This window comes from Coregonus clupeaformis, chromosome 19 (genome assembly GCF_020615455.1).
Source record: "Coregonus clupeaformis isolate EN_2021a chromosome 19, ASM2061545v1, whole genome shotgun sequence".
Taxonomy (NCBI): Eukaryota; Metazoa; Chordata; class Actinopteri; order Salmoniformes; family Salmonidae; genus Coregonus; species Coregonus clupeaformis.
Window position 1 is genome coordinate 55,920,867 of NC_059210.1, and position 17,827 is coordinate 55,938,693.

The 17,827-nt window shown below is 42.6% G+C and overlaps 2 protein-coding genes across 2 annotated transcripts; one reads left to right on the forward strand and one right to left on the reverse strand.

Annotated features, from left to right (window-relative positions):
* Positions 1–331: 331 nt before the first annotated feature.
* LOC121532298 (DENN domain-containing protein 11-like) lies at positions 332–11,400 on the reverse strand. The gene is made up of 9 exons (XM_041838158.2): positions 11,029–11,400; positions 10,279–10,378; positions 9,996–10,154; positions 6,816–6,972; positions 6,388–6,526; positions 6,110–6,241; positions 3,118–3,268; positions 2,963–3,031; positions 332–2,858 (listed from the first exon to the last, which is right to left on the reverse strand). The coding sequence occupies exons 1-9, from the start codon at positions 11,384–11,386 to the stop codon at positions 2,663–2,665; spliced, it is 1,461 nt and encodes a 486-aa protein (XP_041694092.1). The 5' UTR covers positions 11,387–11,400; the 3' UTR covers positions 332–2,662.
* Positions 11,401–11,632: 232 nt separating this feature from the next.
* Positions 11,633–17,201, forward strand: wee2 (WEE2 oocyte meiosis inhibiting kinase). Its single transcript, XM_041838157.2, has 12 exons — positions 11,633–12,045; positions 12,412–12,698; positions 13,056–13,282; positions 13,432–13,489; positions 13,669–13,838; positions 14,232–14,353; positions 14,597–14,743; positions 14,828–14,926; positions 15,036–15,121; positions 15,208–15,378; positions 16,180–16,328; positions 16,601–17,201. Exons 2-12 carry the CDS (start codon positions 12,429–12,431, stop codon positions 16,764–16,766), a joined length of 1,665 nt encoding a protein of 554 aa, XP_041694091.1. The 5' UTR covers positions 11,633–12,045; positions 12,412–12,428; the 3' UTR covers positions 16,767–17,201.
* The last annotated feature ends 626 nt before the right edge of the window (positions 17,202–17,827 follow it).

A 17,827-nucleotide genomic window follows, 5' to 3' on the forward strand; every position in this document is an offset into this window, starting at 1 on the left:
TGATTTTCTGGAAATGTTTTTCTCATTTTGTCTGTCATAGTTGACGTGTACCTATGATGAAAATTACAGGCCTCTCTCATCTTTTTAAGTGGGAGAACTTGCACAATTGGTGGCTGACTAAATACTTTTTTTCCCCACTGTAGCTGTGTAGTTAGTCAATGTTTTAAGTATAGGTTTATATTACAGTTGTGATCAAGGATTAACGGTTAGCTGTTAAAGTACTTGTAGCATATTAGTGCTGAAGTAATACAGATTTGGCTTTCTATTGACATTCAGTGGGGTGACATACTGTACAAATAAATTCAAATGAGCCAATGCTGGTACAGGTCTGAACAATTTCCACAAAGAAGGCATTTTATTATTATCATTATTTTTGTGTCGTGTACATTCTCTACTACATTTACATGATACACCTGTAAAACAAACAGTCGTATGCCCAGGATGTGCTGAAAAGAACAGGGTGGGACAGGTCAAAACAAACAGAGAAGGGTAAAGGGGCTAAGTCAACATGGGTGTGAAGAACTGTACATTTAATCATATTAGCAAACACCAATGTCAGTGTCAATTGACATGTTGATACAGTAGTTGGAAGTGTTTAAAATCTAAAACATTTCCTCTATGCCTCTTCCTGTTGACAGGTATAATAAGCCTGTGGTCTTGATTGAGTGCCTGCACTCAACACTAAAAGATGACCCACTAATTAGGCTTTATAATCCACACTGTCGGACAGAACTGTCCCCAGCTAAACCTCAATGAACAGTGCCACTATTGTCGACATCTACTGACCAGTCGAACCCAATGAAATCAGTTTGCTGTCTTCATCTAAAATATTTGATGAGTCATTGAGCTCACATCTATTGGATGACTGCTTCATACATTGATTTAAAACTGTCTCCCAGGACTATTTGAACAAAATAATGTAATCTCCAGGGCCCGTTTTCAAAAAGGGTCTCAGAGTAGGAATGGTGATCTAGGATCAAGTCCCCGTCCATGTAATCTTATAAAGATAACAATAAAAACTGATCTTATATCGGGTTCTGTCAGTCTGCCCAGAGAGGGGGGTAAATCCCTCTGTGAACCTCAAGCATGACATCACCAGAGAACTAAGAATACAAAGGAGTCATTGTTACATTGACGTGGCACAACAATCTCCTACCTGCAGCTGACAAGTTCCAACAAGAAAGAAACACTGGAGTTGTATCTGCCCTCTCAGACCACCCGTGGATTTAATTTAATCTGCAACAAATCTCATTGATAAACGGGCAGCACAGTTTGAATCAAACAAAAACTAAAGTACACAACACAGAAAGCTTCCTGCTGGCCCGAGACAGACAAGACATTTACATCACTGACTTCACTTTTATAAATAGTTTCTCTGCTGACAACATTGGTCCATTAAATCAGAGCACAAACAAGTTTACCCATAATCATGTGGTCATCAAACAAGAGTCCAGAGGTTGCAGTGTGGTGCAGTATTCATGATAAGTTAGTGTCATAGAATCACATTCATTTAAGTTTCCAGGTTCACAATTTTAAAAGTCTAATTAGAAAACTTGATAAAACACCACACAACACATTATCCAGAAGTCACCATACACATGTGCAATGTGACTGTGGAACAAGTAAACCATATAAAAGTGACCGGAGTCTGCCATATAAGTGTCAGCATTGGACCAAATCAGACAAACAGGTGCAGTCTCTAATGAAATGTTACAGTATTTAACAAATATCTTAGCTCCATAATAAATACCTCCTTGGATGACTCATCTTTCCCTTTTAATGTGTATGATTAGCTGACAAAAACAGTATTCCTATTTGAACCAAAAGAGGTCTTCATGTTTATGTGAAGCAGATTCATGTGAATTAGTCTTGATGTGTGAATCTTTCTTGATTATTGAAATTTGTCAAACACACAAATATTCACATTGCTCCTTTTTTCATTCTGAAAAATAAAGGTTGATTAACTTCAGCATCATTTGTTTTTTTAAGAGGAAAACCGAGTGAAACCCCTCGAGGTGATCTTTACTCTCAGCAAACCTGATGCAGAAGTTTGGGAAACAATATCATGGTAAAGTAATTCAGCAGAAGGATTGAAATCCATAAAATAAAAGCCCTGACAATCACGTGAATATTTAGTATTACACTATACATGGTTAGGTAGAATCCTCTGTAAAGACGTAAGAAAAAAGGGCTTGGTGCCATGGCTGAATTTGGAGTTAAGGTTCCAAGTGAGAGGAACAATCAATTATCCATCCCCAAACTGGATACCTACTGTAGCTCCATGGTGCTGTTGGTCAAAGTCAGCAGTGCTCCATAGTATTGGGAGCAGTACAACGAGGCACATTGATCAAAGGTTCAACGGAACTTCCACTTCCAGTGACTAAGGCTGGTGATCCAAGCAGTGATCCAAGCGAACAGACAAACAAGACAAGTGGCTGTTGAATGTGAAACTGCAGAGTCCAGGCAGTGTCTATCATCGTGGCCCAATTGACCAGGTGAGCTGTCTCTAAGTTAACACTGGCCAAAGACAGCTGTATCCCGGAGCCGGGCGAGAGATCGAGAGACACCTGCAGGCGTTTGACTGGGCAGGAGGCCAGGGGAGGAAGAGTAGGAGGCTGTGTCTTCAGGGGAGCAGGAGAGAGGAGGTCAGGCCACACAGGGCTCAGGGGCAGCAGGGGTTATCGATGACCAGCATGGCATCAATGCCATAGAGCTCCAGCAGGTCCACCAGGAATGTGCGGTCTGCCTGAGGGTCCAGCCCCATGGCCCTCATGTGCTCTGCCGTCAGGGTGGGGTCCGCACTCGCCGCCACCTCCGATAGAATCTGGAAGATACGGTTATTCTGCTCCATGAAAAACCTAGTGGAGAGAACAGAGGACATTCTGTAAGAAAGTTTGATAAACACTCCAGACTGAGCCCAACCAAAAGATACAGCTTGTTACTGTTATGTAAACAAACTCACAGGATAAAGAGGTCCTCCTCATTTGATGTCCAGTCTCCATCCACCTCCTGAGTGTAAAGTAGCATTTGCCTGAAAAGACATTAACATAATCATCATCATTGTCATCATCATCATCTCTTCAAAATGGCTGCCACCATTTATCAATTTCTGTGTACCTCTGTTCGCTCAGTTTCCTATACTTCTCCCGGTCCACCCCATTCAGCCGGAGTAGTGGCTGCAGGCTAACTCTGTGTGTCTTCACATTCTGGTTGTCAACGTATACATCATACAGCTCCTTCTTCTCCTCAAAGATCTTCTCTGTGGTACCTAAACACACACCTTTATCAATCATAGCATAATGTATAGTGAACCAAAATATAAACGCAACATGCAATCATTTCAAAGATTTCATATAAATTCATTAGGCCCTAATCTATGGATTTCACATGACTAGGAATACAGATATGCATTTGTTGGTCACAGATACACTATATATACACAAATGTACACTACCTTTCAAAAGTTTGGGGTCACTTAGACATTTCCTTGTTTTTGAAAGAAAAGCAATTTCTTTTGTCTATTAAAATAACATCAAATTGATCAGAAATACAGTGTAGACATTGTTAATGTTGTAAATGGCTATTGTAGCTGGAAACGGCTGATTTTTAATGGAATATCTACATAGGCGTACAGAGGCCCCTTATCAGCAACCATCAGTCCTGTGTTCCAATGGCACGTTGTGTTTGCTAATCCAAGTTTATCATTTTAAAAGGCTAATTGATCATTAGAATACCCTTTTGCAATTATGTTAGAACAGCTGAAAACTGTTGTACTGATTAAAGAAGCAATAAAACTGGCCTCCTTGAGACTAGTTGAGTATCTGGAGCATCAGCAAATGTGGGTTCAATTACAGGCTCAAAATGTCCAGAAACAAATAACTTTCTTCTGAAACTCGTCAGTCTATTCTTGTTCTGAGAAATGAAGGCTATTCCATGCGAGAAATTGCCAAGAAACTGAAGATCTCGTACAACGCTGTGTACTACTCCCTTCACAGAACAGCGCAAACTGGCTCTAACCAGAATAGAAAGAGGAAAGGGAGGCCCCAGTGCACAACTGAGCAAGAGGACAAATACATTAGTGTCTAGTTTGAGAAACAGACGCCTAACAGGTCCTCAACTGGCAGCTTCATTAAATAGTACCCGCAAAACACCAGTCTCAACGTCAACAGTGAAGAGGCGACTCCGGGATGCTGACCTAGGCAGAGTTGCAAAGAAAAAGTCCAATGTCTGTGTTCTCGTTCCCATTTCAATATTTTATTTTTATTGGCCAGTCTGAGATATGGCTTTTTCTTTGCAACTCTGCCTAGGTCAGCATCCCGGAGTCGCCTCTTCACTTTTGACATTGAGACTGGTGTGAAGCAACATCAGCACAAAAACTGTTCGTTGGGAGCTTCATGAGCAGCCGTACACAAGCCTAAGATCACCATGCACAGTGCCAAGCATCGGCTGGAGTGGTGTAAAGCTCGCCGCCATTGGACTCTGAAGCAGTGGAAATGCATTCTCTGGAGTGATGAATCACGCTTCACCATCTGGCAAATCGACGGACAAATCTGGGTTTGGCGGATGCCAGGAGAATGTTACCTGCCCCAATGCATAGTGCCAACTGTAAAGTTTGGTGGAGGAGGAATAATGGTCTGGGGCTGTTTTTCATGGTTTGGGCTAGACCCCTTAGTTCCAGTGAAGGGAAATGTTAATGCTACAGCATACAATGACATTCTAGACGATTCTGTGCTTCCAACTTTGTGGCAACAGTTTGGAGAAGGCCCTTTCCTGTTTCAGCATGACAATGCCCCCATGCACAACACGAGGTCCATACAGAAATGGATTGTCGAGATCGGTGTGGAAGAGCTGGTCCAACATCTAGTGGAAAGCATTCCCAGAAGAGTGGAGACTGTTATAGCAGCAAAGGGGGGACCAACTCCATATTAATGCCCATGATTTTGCAATTAGATGTTTGACGAGCAGGTATCCACATACTTTTGGTCATGTAGTGTACCTTAAAAAAAAAAAAGTAGGGGCGTGGATCAGAAAACCAGTCACTATCTGGTGTGACCACCATTTGCCTCATGCAGCGCGACATCTCCTTAGCATAGAGTTGATCAGGCTGTTGATTGTGGAATGTTGTCCCACTCCTCTTCAATGGCTGTGCAAAGTTGCTGGATATTGGCAGGAACTGGAACACGCTGTCGTACACGTCGATCCAGAGCATACCAAACATGTTCAATGGGTGACATGTCTGGTGAGTATGCAGGCCATGGAAGAACTGGGACATTTTCAGTTTCCAGGAATTGTGTACAGATTCTTGCAACATGGGGCCGTGCATTATCATGCTGAAACATAAGGTGATGGGGGCGAATTAATGGCACGACAATGGGCCTCAGGATCTCTTCACGGTAAACCCACCATGGGGTACTGTGTTCACATCAGCAAACCGCTTGCCCACACGACGCCATACACGTGGTTGGACGTACTGACAAATTCTCTAAAACGACGTTGGAGGCAGCTTCTGGTAGAGAAATTAACATTAAATTATCTGGCTACAGCTCTGGTGGACATTCCTGCAGTCAGCATGCCAATTGCACGCTCCCTCAAAACTTGAGACATCTGTGGTATTACATTTTAGTCATTTAGCAGACGCTCTTATCCAGAGCGACTTACAGTTAGTGAGTGCATACATTTTCATACTGGCCCCCCTGGCCCCCCTTGGGAATCGAACCCACAACCCTGGCGTTGCAAGCGCCATGCTCTACCAACTGAGCTACACGGGGCCACGCACTGTGTTGTGTGACAAAATTGCACATTTCAGAATGACCTTTTATTGTCGCCTGCACAAGGTGCACCTGTGTAATGATCATGCTGTTTAATCAGCTTCTTGATATGCCACATCTGTCAGGTGGATGGATTATCTTGGCAAAGGAGAAATGCTCACTAACAGGGATGTAAACAAATGTGTGCACACAATTTGAGTGAAATACGCTTTTTGTGTGTATGGAAAATGTCTGGGATATTTTATTTCAGCTCATGAAACATGGGACCAACACTTTATATGTGCGTTTATATTTTTGTTCTGTATTAACTGTGGGTTCAAAAGCCCCAGGTCAACACTCACAGGCCACGTATGACATCTCTGTTGCCAGGGCAGCGATATCTGCCACATTGATGTAGAAGAAGGGGCGGAACTTGGGCACAGCCACACCTATCCCAGGTATCGAGATGTTGGCCAGAGAGCAACAGCAGTACACTGTGGGGAGTACGGAGAAACATGAAAAATGACAGAGAGCACTCAGTGACATAATACTGTAATAAAATCTGAAAAACAAATATGTGGGGGTTTGTAAAGGTGACTGTGTGTGTGTTTGTGTGTTTGTGTCAGCTGCTCCCTCTCACCCCTGTAACACACCACACCCACAGGTGGTGGGGAGAAGATGAGGATGCGTTTTCGGAGCAGGGCAAACTTCCACAGTACCATGATCTGCTCCCCAAAGAAGTGGATGAACTGGGACATGCAGCCGGCCGGGTGGGTGATCTGGAGAGGGCAGAGAGAGAACAGACTGTCAGGCTGTCTGATACGGTAATGCTTTTCCAGTCTGGATAAGTTTGCTCAGCATGTACCAAAAACAAACTATTGCCCAAAATCTCTCCTTGACATCGGAAGTCTGAGTTACATGCACATACAGTATCTCAAGTTATCACATATCTCAAAATGAACAAAACGCACTTAAACCAAACATTGAATTTCCAATTATCCACAACTAACACAAACAACAACCACACAGTAACATCAGTGACTGGGGCAGGTGGCCGTAGGTGCTCACCTTCATCTCTGGGTGCATGCAGCGGTTGATGGCTGGGACCCAGGCACTGGTTGGACAAGCAATGACCAGGCCGTTCCCTGCTGGGGGCAGCACAGCTTTCTTATCCTCATAGAAGGCCTCCAGAGGAGAGTACGAGCCAGGGCACTGCAGCTGGTGTCTGCATGGAGAGACACAATGTAATAGAAACACTATACACTTTCTATATGCTGACTGCAGTTGGCATCTCAATGATAACAATGGTAAGAAAGAGACTGTTATCAAAGACTCATCACAGCATGGTTTGATTGGATTAAAACTGGGATAATCTCTCCCTGGGAGATGGAAGTGGCGTAGTACTTCAAATGGATACACATAAGTACCTGTACTGTATAAAGTCAAGCTTAACCCCCCAAGCATACATCTCTACCATGAGCTGGATGTGTCACTTCTTTATGCATAGCCAATGAGATTTGAAGATTCAAGCAGAAAGACAAGAGTTACTGAGGGAAAATGTCTGGGTTTCTTCCATTTCAATGATTACATACAAAGACTTCATATGATATAAATGGCTTCTAGTAATGGTGGTGGCACTGACTCAGGGCTTATGTTTAATAAATGAGAAGATTGAAAATACAGACGAAGGACAAGAGGAAGGAAATAAGGGGAGGAATGTGAAACAGGACGAAAAAGAAAGAGAGTGACAAAGAGAGAGGATGGACAGACAGTGACACAGACAGTGAGAGCTAGGGTTGGGCGGTAATCAGATTTTCATACCATCATACCGTTTCTGTACCATACGGAGGTATACGGTATTACCAAATGTGCACAGAAAGGGCACTATTTCAAAAATACATATACACTACAAGTAAAAAGTTTGGACACACCTATTCATTCAAGGGTTTTTCTTTATTTTTACATTGTAGAATAATAGTGAAGACATCAAAACTATGAAATAACACATATGGAATCATGTCGTAACCAAAAAAGTGTTAAACAAATCAAAACATATTTTATATTTGAGATTCTTCAAATAGCCACCCTTTGCCTTGATGACAGCTTTGCACACTCTTGGCATTCTCTCAACCAGCTTCATGAGGTAGTCACCTGGATTGCATTTCAATTAACAGGTGTGCCTTCTTAAAAGTTAATTTGTGGAATTTCTTTCCTTCTTAATGTGTTTGAGCCAATCAGTTGTGTTGTGACAAGGTACGGGGGGTATACAGAAGATAGCCCTATTTGGTAAAAGACCAAGTCCATATTATGGCAAGAACAGCTCAAATATGCAAAGAGAAACGACAATCCATCATTACTTTAAGACATGAAGTTCAGTCAATACGGAACATTTCAATAACTTTTTTAAGTTTCTTCAAGTGCAGTTGCAAAAACCATCAAGCACTATGATGAAACTGGCTCTCAAGAGGACCGCCACAGGAATGGAAGACCCAGAGTTACCTCTGCTGCAGAGGATAAGTTCATTAGAGTTACCAGCCTCAGAAATTGCAGCCCAAATAAATGCTTCACAGAGTTCAAGTCACAGACATCTCAACATCAACTGTTCTGAGGGGACTGTGTGAATCAGGCCTTCATGGTCAAATTGCTGTAAAGAAACCACTACTAAAGGACAGCAATAAGAAGAAGAGACTTGCTTGGGCCAAGAAACAAAAGCAATAGACATTAGACAGGTTGAAATGTGTCCTTTGGTCTGGAGTCCAAATTTTAGATTTTTGGTTCCAACCGCTGTGTCATTGTGAGATGCAGTGTGGGTGAATGGATGATCTCCGCATGTGTAGTTCCCACCGTAAAGCATGGAGGAGGAAGTGTTATGGTGTGGGGGTGCTTTGCTGGTGACACTGTCTGTGATTTATTTAGAATTCAAGGCACACTTAACCAGCATGGCTACCACAGCATTCTGCAGCGATACGCCATCCCATCTGGTTTGGGCTTAGTGGGACTATAATTTGTTTTTCAACAGGACAATGACCCAACACACCTCCAGGCTGTGTAAGGGCTATTTTACCAAGAAGGAGAGTGATGGAGTGCTGCATCAGATGACCTGGCCTCCACAATCCCCTGACCTCAACACAATTGAGATGGTTTCGGAAGAGTCGGACGGCAGAGTGAAGGAAAATAATCCAACAAGTGCTAAGCATATGTGGGAACTCCTTCAAGACTGTTGGAAAAGCATTCCAGGTGAAGCTGGTTGAGAGACCGCCAAGAGTGTGCAAAGCTGTCATCAAGGCTATTTGAAGAATAGAAGGATTTAACACTGTTTTGGTTACTACATGATTCCATATGTGTTATTTCATCGTTTTGATGTCTTCACTATTATTCTACAATGTAATTTTTTTTTTTACAAATTAAGAAAAACCCTTGATTTAGTAGGTGTGTCCAAACCTTTGACTGGTACTGTATAAAAAAAGCTGGCATGGTAAAATAGTGGAATTTTTGTCTGTAAATTAAAGGGATATTAGAAAAGGGGCAGTATATGTACTGCTGAACATCTCAGCGTTACTGTACTATGTGACAGGGATCTGGCACATCTGCATTGAACCGTTGTTGTGTAAGTGATTGAAAATTGTACTGTGTTGACATCAAAATGTGGATACTTTATTACTGTTCATATTCAATATTATTTTTTGGTTACTACATGATTCCATATGTGTTATTTCATAGTTTTGATGTCTTCACTATTATTCTACAATGTAGAAAATAGTACAAATAAAGAAAAACCCTTGAATGAGTAGGTGTGTCCAACCTTTTGACTGGTACTGTATATAATAAATATATATATATTTTTTTTTACACACAAAACAATTTAGGCAACAGGGATCTTGATCCAGGAGGGGATTGAATAGCTCTGCTGTAACCAAGAAGCTTGATCTTGACATATAGCCACTTAGCTAGCAAGTTAGCAAACCAAATGCATAGCTGGAGCCCTGAGCTGGATATAATTTATTTGGCATCTTAGATTTGTTATAGTTATACTTAACTTATAGCTAGAAGCAGTGGCATAGCGACCGTTAAATATATATATATATATATATATATATTACAGTATTTAAAATGATACCGTCGGTATTTCGAAATATACCGTTTATACCGTATACCGGGGTATCGCCCAAGCCTAACAGACTGACAGCCAGAGCAACGGACAGAGACAGACAGAGAAAGACAGACAGACAGAGAGAGAGAAGTACTTACCTAACCTGGTTCTCGAGGAAGTGCATGTAGCGGTATAGGAGGGTGTAAGAGGGAGACAGAATACCCACAGATTTCATCCGCGCCCCTCTCTCCAATTCACTCTCAACAGGCATGTTAGCAAAACAAGCCAGCCCAAAGTAGCAGCCTTTACGGAAATATCTGCAAAAATGAAACCGACATGGATGAATGTAGGGAATGTATACAACATCGTACATATTACTGGTAGGGCTCTGATGGTCCTCTGCCAGTAACACTGTTCATTCAGGTGGGGGAATAGTCTTACATGAAGTCGTTGGCGATTCTGTGTGATCCGCTCGCCATTGACTTGAATTCCACTCCGTCAAGATTCACGTCTTGGGGTAAGCACCATTCCACCATGTTACCTGCCATTGACACACACAAACACATACACTTGATTTTCTATACTGTTCACTTCACTGTGAGAGAATGAGATTCATCCACTATGTCCCCATTTTTTACCTTCCACATTATATCTTACTATAAAACTCAGCGTACCATAAAAGGGAAGTTGAGGAGAGTAAGTAGTAACACTGGTTTCCCAGGACTCTCAGAAAGCTTTCCCTTCTTAGTGACCTTTGTGTAACAACAAAGGAACCCACGCTCTGCCCCTATAACCACTGAGACATCCAGAATATTTTCCAAGCTGTACAAGGGGGTTTGAATTATCAAATTATAATGAATGCAACAGTAGGTTACTGCATTACTCTATTCCGTGCATGATCTCAATTTAAAGAGAGTTTGTTGAACCTTATGATGGCAGAATAAAATTTTCATTTGACAAACTGTGCTTTCACTGCTCAACAAATGTTTGCCACAACTGTTTTGGGTCTCTAGATATTGGGTCATATTTGAATAGCGTAGATAAGCAAAGCTAGTGGGAAGTAAAGAACAGTAGGCATTTCTTGCAACGTCATCTTTCAGTGTGTGCGCACTTCCATGGATTGAGTCAGTCCCCCACTGTGCCCAGTAAGGTAAATAGCACTCTCTCCCATACTATATAGCTCTTGCTCACCTGATCTTGTGTCAAAGGTTACCACAAACACAGCCACTATTTGGTCCTTTTCCTCCCATCCCATTCGTTCTTTCAGAGATATTCTAGAGTCGGCATGGATGGGACTGGGAACACCCCACGGGCCAGAGTGGTCAAGGTGGGGGATCCTGTTCACCCTGGGAACCGTTGTTACACTTGCTGGACCCCAAGAGCTGGTGCTCCTCCCGATGGCAAGCGCGGTACTTCCCAGAGAGCGGCCGTCTGGCGGATTTGATTCCGATCCATTTTCTTTTGCTGGTGCGGGAACCGCTTGGGTCAGTTCGGTTGGTTGAATCTCCTCCCAGTTGAGCAGTGGAGCGCGATCCGACTGCTCGACCATAGTGCTTCCTAAATTGAGATGAACAACGCGAAACTATGCAGAAAAATAATTTCCACTAGATAAAGTCAGTAGGGTACTGCTTCAACAGACCATTATGTTTTTCACTCCTCCCTGCAGTGTTCTTGCTATTTGTAAGCGTTTCACATGCACCGATAAATAGTATTCTGCCAGCGCCAGCGCACAGTGTTTTAGTGATGATGTCACACACTTCCGCTCACGTGGATTGATCAATTTTGATAGGTGACCTATTTTACATACCGTTATTTGTGATAAAGTGTGTTCATGAAGCTCCCTTGCTTTTCATGAATGTTACATTTGTAACATTTGAAATCTAATGATAGGCTGGCCCGAAGTTGTGTTGTTGATGAGTCCATAAATTGTTTTAATTGTTGAGAAATATGTTCATTAATAGGACACATACATTATGTAATTCTATGCATTATTTAGGATCACAAAATAAATTGTTTATGATCAAAATGTTCATACTACTGTACCTTTAAAATAAGGTGTGTTTATTTATGACAGACATTACATTCAGCCAATAGGATGCAGTAAAGAGGCCAACTTGATAGCTGACGTATCTAAATAGTTTAAATAGAATCTGCTTATTAACATACTCTGCGAAATTCAAGCCTGTTGGTCTGGTTGGCAACTTGATCGTAAGTAATTCAGAAGAGTATTCATTCAAACTTTTAAACAATTGGAAAATATCTAAAAGTAAGGAATACATTATAAATGTAGCACTATTGGAACTGTGTATGATCCAAGCGCCTGTCTCCCATTCCCAAACATTAATTTGTTAGTAGGCCATGCATGTAACCGTGTGAGAACTACAAGGGAGTCAGGTGTTTTAGATCATTTCTGTTAAAGGATAGTTTAACTAATTTTCTAAAATAAATGTGTTACCTTGAAGCAGCCTTCTTCTCCATATTGGTTTCAAGGTAAGGAACAAGTCATTTGCACTAGGCTATCCCTTGGTGTTACATCATGGAAGAATCACTTCAATATCAATGCCTCTCTTCTAGAACTCCTTGAGTCAGGGATGGCTATGGGAAGTGACTGGACGGTGCAAAACTTGGACTTCTCAAGCTGTGGAGAAGAAGAGGAGGGTAGTGACAGCAGTTTGGATGAATGGAGCTCCAGAACTCCTCAGATCCTAAGTCCCAACTCTGTGTGCAGGACTCCCATAGTGCAGCGTCATCGCACCAGGAGCATCACCATATCCCCATCCATCCCAGTTTCACCGACCACCCCCATTCCCTATGCCGCCTGGAGGAAACTGAGGCTCTGTGACTCCCCCAGTACTCCCAAGGTGTGTAGACATTTATCATATGTATAATATATGCCATTTAGCAGATGCTTTTATCCAAAGCGACTTAGTCATGTGTGCATACATTTTATGTATGGTAGTCCCGGGAATCGAACCCACTATCCTGGCGTTGCAAACTCCATGCTCTATCAACTTACTACAGAGGATCATGCCCTCATGGATTGCTTTCTTGATTTCTTTCATCTGAAGCTATTCATGTGATCATGCTTATTTCAAGTGGTGGAAAAATCATCACATATTACATTACAATGTGTAGCTACCACCAATGTAAAATCTTGGAATTCAGTGCATTTTTACAGGTCAAAAGGATTTATTTCTCCACATCCCTCTAAACCCAAGAGTCTGCTGTCCAAGTCGACTCTGCCCAGTTCTAGCACCAAGATATGCCGCAGTCAGAGGGCCCTGCGCTTCACCACTTCCACTGACCCTGCTCAGTGCAGCCGCATGCCCTCTGTCAACGTGAACCCCTTCACCCCCGACACTTTCCGCAGGACCAGAGAGCACTACAAGAGGAAGAGTCGGAGGAGTGACCACGATGATGAAGACAATGATGACTATGGATTCAGGTAACCCAACTAAGGGTTGTGATTGTGAATTGGATTGTTTTCTGTGTTTTGGTGATTGTTTAATGGCCTTGCTACCATGTGCTATCTGAGTACCTACAGTGTTCTGAGACTGAGTGGGTTTGTGAAGTTATTGTCATCTCCTCTTTTAGAATGAAACCGAGCCATACGTCATCAGAGGAGGATGATGAAGCATTTCTCCCGTCCAAGGTACAAACTATTTTTGTCCATTGGTTGAACAGTTGGCTCTCTCTCTCCCCTGCCTGTCTACGGCTCATTTAGTCACTAAGCTCATCACTTTTGGACACTTCCACTGTTCCTCTGGCCCTCCTAATACTCTGCCATTCACTCTCCCACTTCCTGGTTTTGTCCTCCATCTGTCTGTGCAGAGACAGGCTGTCCAGGCTTTCATGCTGTCTAGGTATGAGAGTGAATTTCTGGAGCTTGGACGCATCGGTGCGGGGGAGTTTGGAGTGGTGTGCAAGTGTGTGAAGAGGCTGGACGGCTGCTTGTACGCCATCAAGCGCTCTCGCCGACCACTCGCAGGGTCTGCCAATGAGTGAGTCAACACTACCGGCCTCACATTGTTTAAGAATAGCCTGGGCCTTATGATCAGTGTGAGAATCGGAAACAGATCATCTACAGCACGTGAAAAACTCATTCCACGGAGGGCCGAGTGTCTGCGGGTTTTTATCCTCCCTTGTACTTGATTGATGAATTTTAAGGTCACTAATTAGTAAAGATCTCCCCTCACCTGGTTGTCTAAGTCTTAATTGAGAGGAAAAACCAAAAACCCGCAGACACTAGGCCCACTATGGAATGAGTTTGACACCCCTGATCTACAGATAATCAAATCAAATGCAGAGGGTCGTTGAGATGTTCTACTTTATTATTTACAGTATGTAATGGATGTGGTTTGAAAATACGTAATGATGTCCCCTTTCGTCCCCAGGCAGCTGGCCTTAAAGGAGGTGTATGCACATGCTGTACTTGGACATCACCCCCATGTCGTCCGCTATTATTCAGCATGGGCTGAAGATGATCACATGATCATACAGAACGAGTATTGTGATGGTAGACTGTGGATATATATTTTTTGTTTCATTCCCACCTGCACTGTTGGAGCTCGGAGCTTAAGTATTTCACTGTACACTGCAACTACATCTGCGACCCTGTGCATGTGACTAAATAAAAATTGAATCTAAATGACTGAATATTGGCGTGGGGGGGTTGGTCAGCAAAATGTCTGGATTGATGTATGAGACTTGTCATGAATTTCTTTGCGCTTCTCAATGTACTGTGTTGTGAACAATGCAGGTGGGAGTCTCCACGATGCCATAGTAGAGAAGGAGGCACGTGGAGAGCTGTTTCTAGAGCCGGAGTTGAGGGATCTACTTCTTCACGTCTCCATGGGTCTCAAGTATATTCACAGCTCTGGCCTTGTGCACCTGGACATTAAACCCAGTGAGTCTCCTCTTCTCTCTTTACTTATTCACATCAATGTATGCTTCTCACCTCCACTGTTTCTCACCCCGCTCTTGTTTGTAGGTAATATCTTCATCTGCCAATGCTCAAGCACAGGTGGAGTGGGTGAGAGTGAGGAGGAAGAGGACGGAGGCCCTTCAACAGGGGTAGTTTATAAAATTGGTAATTGTTGTTTTTCACTTAATATCCACTCATGTTTTCTCTACTAGCTTTGGTGCACTCTGCACTGCATTATGGACATACCATCTGTGATTTCTGTTTGTCTCCGCAGGTGATCTGGGCCATGTGACATCCATCAACAGCCCACAAGTAGAGGAGGGGGACAGCCGCTTCCTCGCCAGCGAGGTCCTGCATGAGGTACAGTAAAAGTTGTGGATCTATTCAGACTACTTTTGTTTGTTTGAATATATACCTTCTATCCCATGATTCTCCCTGCTGTCCAGGACTACAGCAATCTGCCTAAGGCAGACATATTTTCACAAGGCCTGACTGTGCTGCTGGCAGCAGGGGCGCCCCCTCTCCCTCAGAACGGAGATGAGTGGCACAGTCTCAGACAGGCACAGTTACCCAGCCTGCCCCAGGAGCTCTCCCCTGCTTTCAGAAGCCTCATTCAGGTACCATATGTACTCATACTTTACTTAACTGTACTTGTTTTGGTCATGTCTGCACTCTTATACCTTTGTCTTACTTTTACACCATCTTTTGTTTTTTACTTCTTGGCATGATTTGTATGTGCTCAATGAAGGGTCTTATGAAATGCCAGCTGGATATATTTTCTGTACTTTCAAAATCAAATCAAATTGTGTTTATCATGTGCCGAATGCAGCTGGTGTAGACTTTACAGTGAAATAATTCCTTACGAATCTTTCCCAATGATGCAGAGTTTTACAAATCATATTATAAACTGGGTGGTTCGAGCCCTGAATGTTGATTGGCTGACAGCATGGTATATCAGACCGTATACCATGGGTATGACAAAACATGTGTTTTTACTGCTCTAATTACTTTTGTAACCAGTTTATAATAGCAATAAGGCACCTCAGGGGTTTGTGGTTTATGGCCAATATACCACGGCTAAGGGCAGTATCCAGGCACCTTAGCCGTGATATATTGGCCATATACCACACCTCCTCAGTTACTATTTTATAGTTAAACAATAAGGCCTAACGCAAGGAATAAAATACAGAAGAATGGAGCTATGTACAGGGAGTACCAGATCAATGTGCAGAGGTACAAGGTATTCACAGCTTAGGAAGGGACAGATATTAACCAGTACCACACAAAGCTAAGTCAACACACTGATTGCCTTTCATTCTAGATATACAAATAACAACAAATGTCGTCCCAAGGTTTATCTCTTGGCATTGCTATATTAGCAGCTTGTTGGGAGTAAGCTCTCTTTGTGTCTCTGTCAGACTCTGCTGGATCCGGAGCCATCTCAACGACCCTCTGCGTCAGCTCTATGCAGACACCCTGTTTTGAGGAAGGAGAGGACTGGGAACCTGGCTGCTCAACTACGCAGAGAGCTCAACGTGGAGAAGTTCAGGACAGCCATGCTGGAAAAGTGAGGGGAGCGATGATGTCATTTGCATAGAAGTTGGTTGAACTGGACAGAATTCTCCACTAGGGGGTGCAGTTTAATATGAAACAGAAAAAAATGCATTTCACCCCTGTGGCACAAATCATGCTGATTGTTATATATTTAATTGATCAATAAGGCTGGGGTACATAAAGTATGAAAGAGACTAAAGTAATCATTTATGCTTTCAAATTGTATTATTAAAGTAAGTGAATGATTCCATGTACGTAAACACCCTCTTGTCGATTCCTCCACAGAGAGCTGCAGGAGGCTCGTTTGGCAGCACTGTCCCCACAGCAAGCCTTTCCCCCTGGGCTACAGCAGCCCATTAATACAGGGTCCTTGCCCAAAGCTGGGCGGAGGCTGGTCGGTAGGAATGCTGCCCGGTCCATGAGCTTCGGCTGCCCAGGGTATGGAGTGTGAAAGGTGATCACATGCTGGGCCTTATTGGAAGTACCAGAACACTGACTCTCCTCGCTGCAAAGTCTTGGAGTTGCCCCTGACTCAAGGGACCTCTTACACTGGCTAAATGTATGTTGGTGAGCAGCAAGGTAAAAGGTTACCAAGAAGAGCCTGTGGTGGTTTATTTTGTGCGTCAGTGTAGTTGAATCACAGTATTTTAGACTAATTTATATCAAAGCGGGAAGGATTTGATGCAACGCTCCATTAATTCCTTGTGTAGTGCTTCTGCCTTTTATCAGTGTTTAACTTCTGTGGAGTATGTTTTAGTGTGCCATAATTTGGGCCATTGAGAACTGCTGCAGACACCAGTGAGTGCAATGCCAAGTGAGCAATGTTTTATCAACAGCAATGATTTGTTGCTTTTTACAATGCAAATAAACTTTTAAAGTCATGAAATGGCCCTCAGGCTGGAGTTCTTTGTAAGATGTTTGCCTTGCTTTGAAAGTGTAGACCACTAAAACATCTAAAGAGTATTTCACCATAAGGACACTAGAAACAAATGCAGTTTAGCTGCTTTACATCATGTGTCTTTTTCTATGAAGTCACACTTGAATGGTTTATCACAGGGCATCGGAATTACGGAAACCACATTAACTGTGGGACTTTCCAGAGGATTAGACTGAGTTTATCTATTGGTACAGAACTGAGCTAATATAACTGGTGGCAGGACAGATTTTATTGCAAGGGGTTGCCACATGCATGGTTATTACTCATATATGCAAATGTTAATTTCTCTCTGACAGTAAACCACCATAGATTGTTAACTCTGTGATTAGACCAAAACCCTTGTTTGGGGTCAGTATTTTATATTTGACCTCAAATTTCATTCAACATTAAATGCAGGGATATAGCATTCACTCATTACACTTTCCCATATTTGCAATTGCATACACATTGTTTTTGCTTTATTGTACAATTGAGCTCAATTTGTTACATTTTGCTCAGGAAAAGGTTTGGTCCTGACTCCTAGCATGACTTTACCTCCTTATCTTGCAGTCACAGCACTGGGCTAAAAGGGGAAA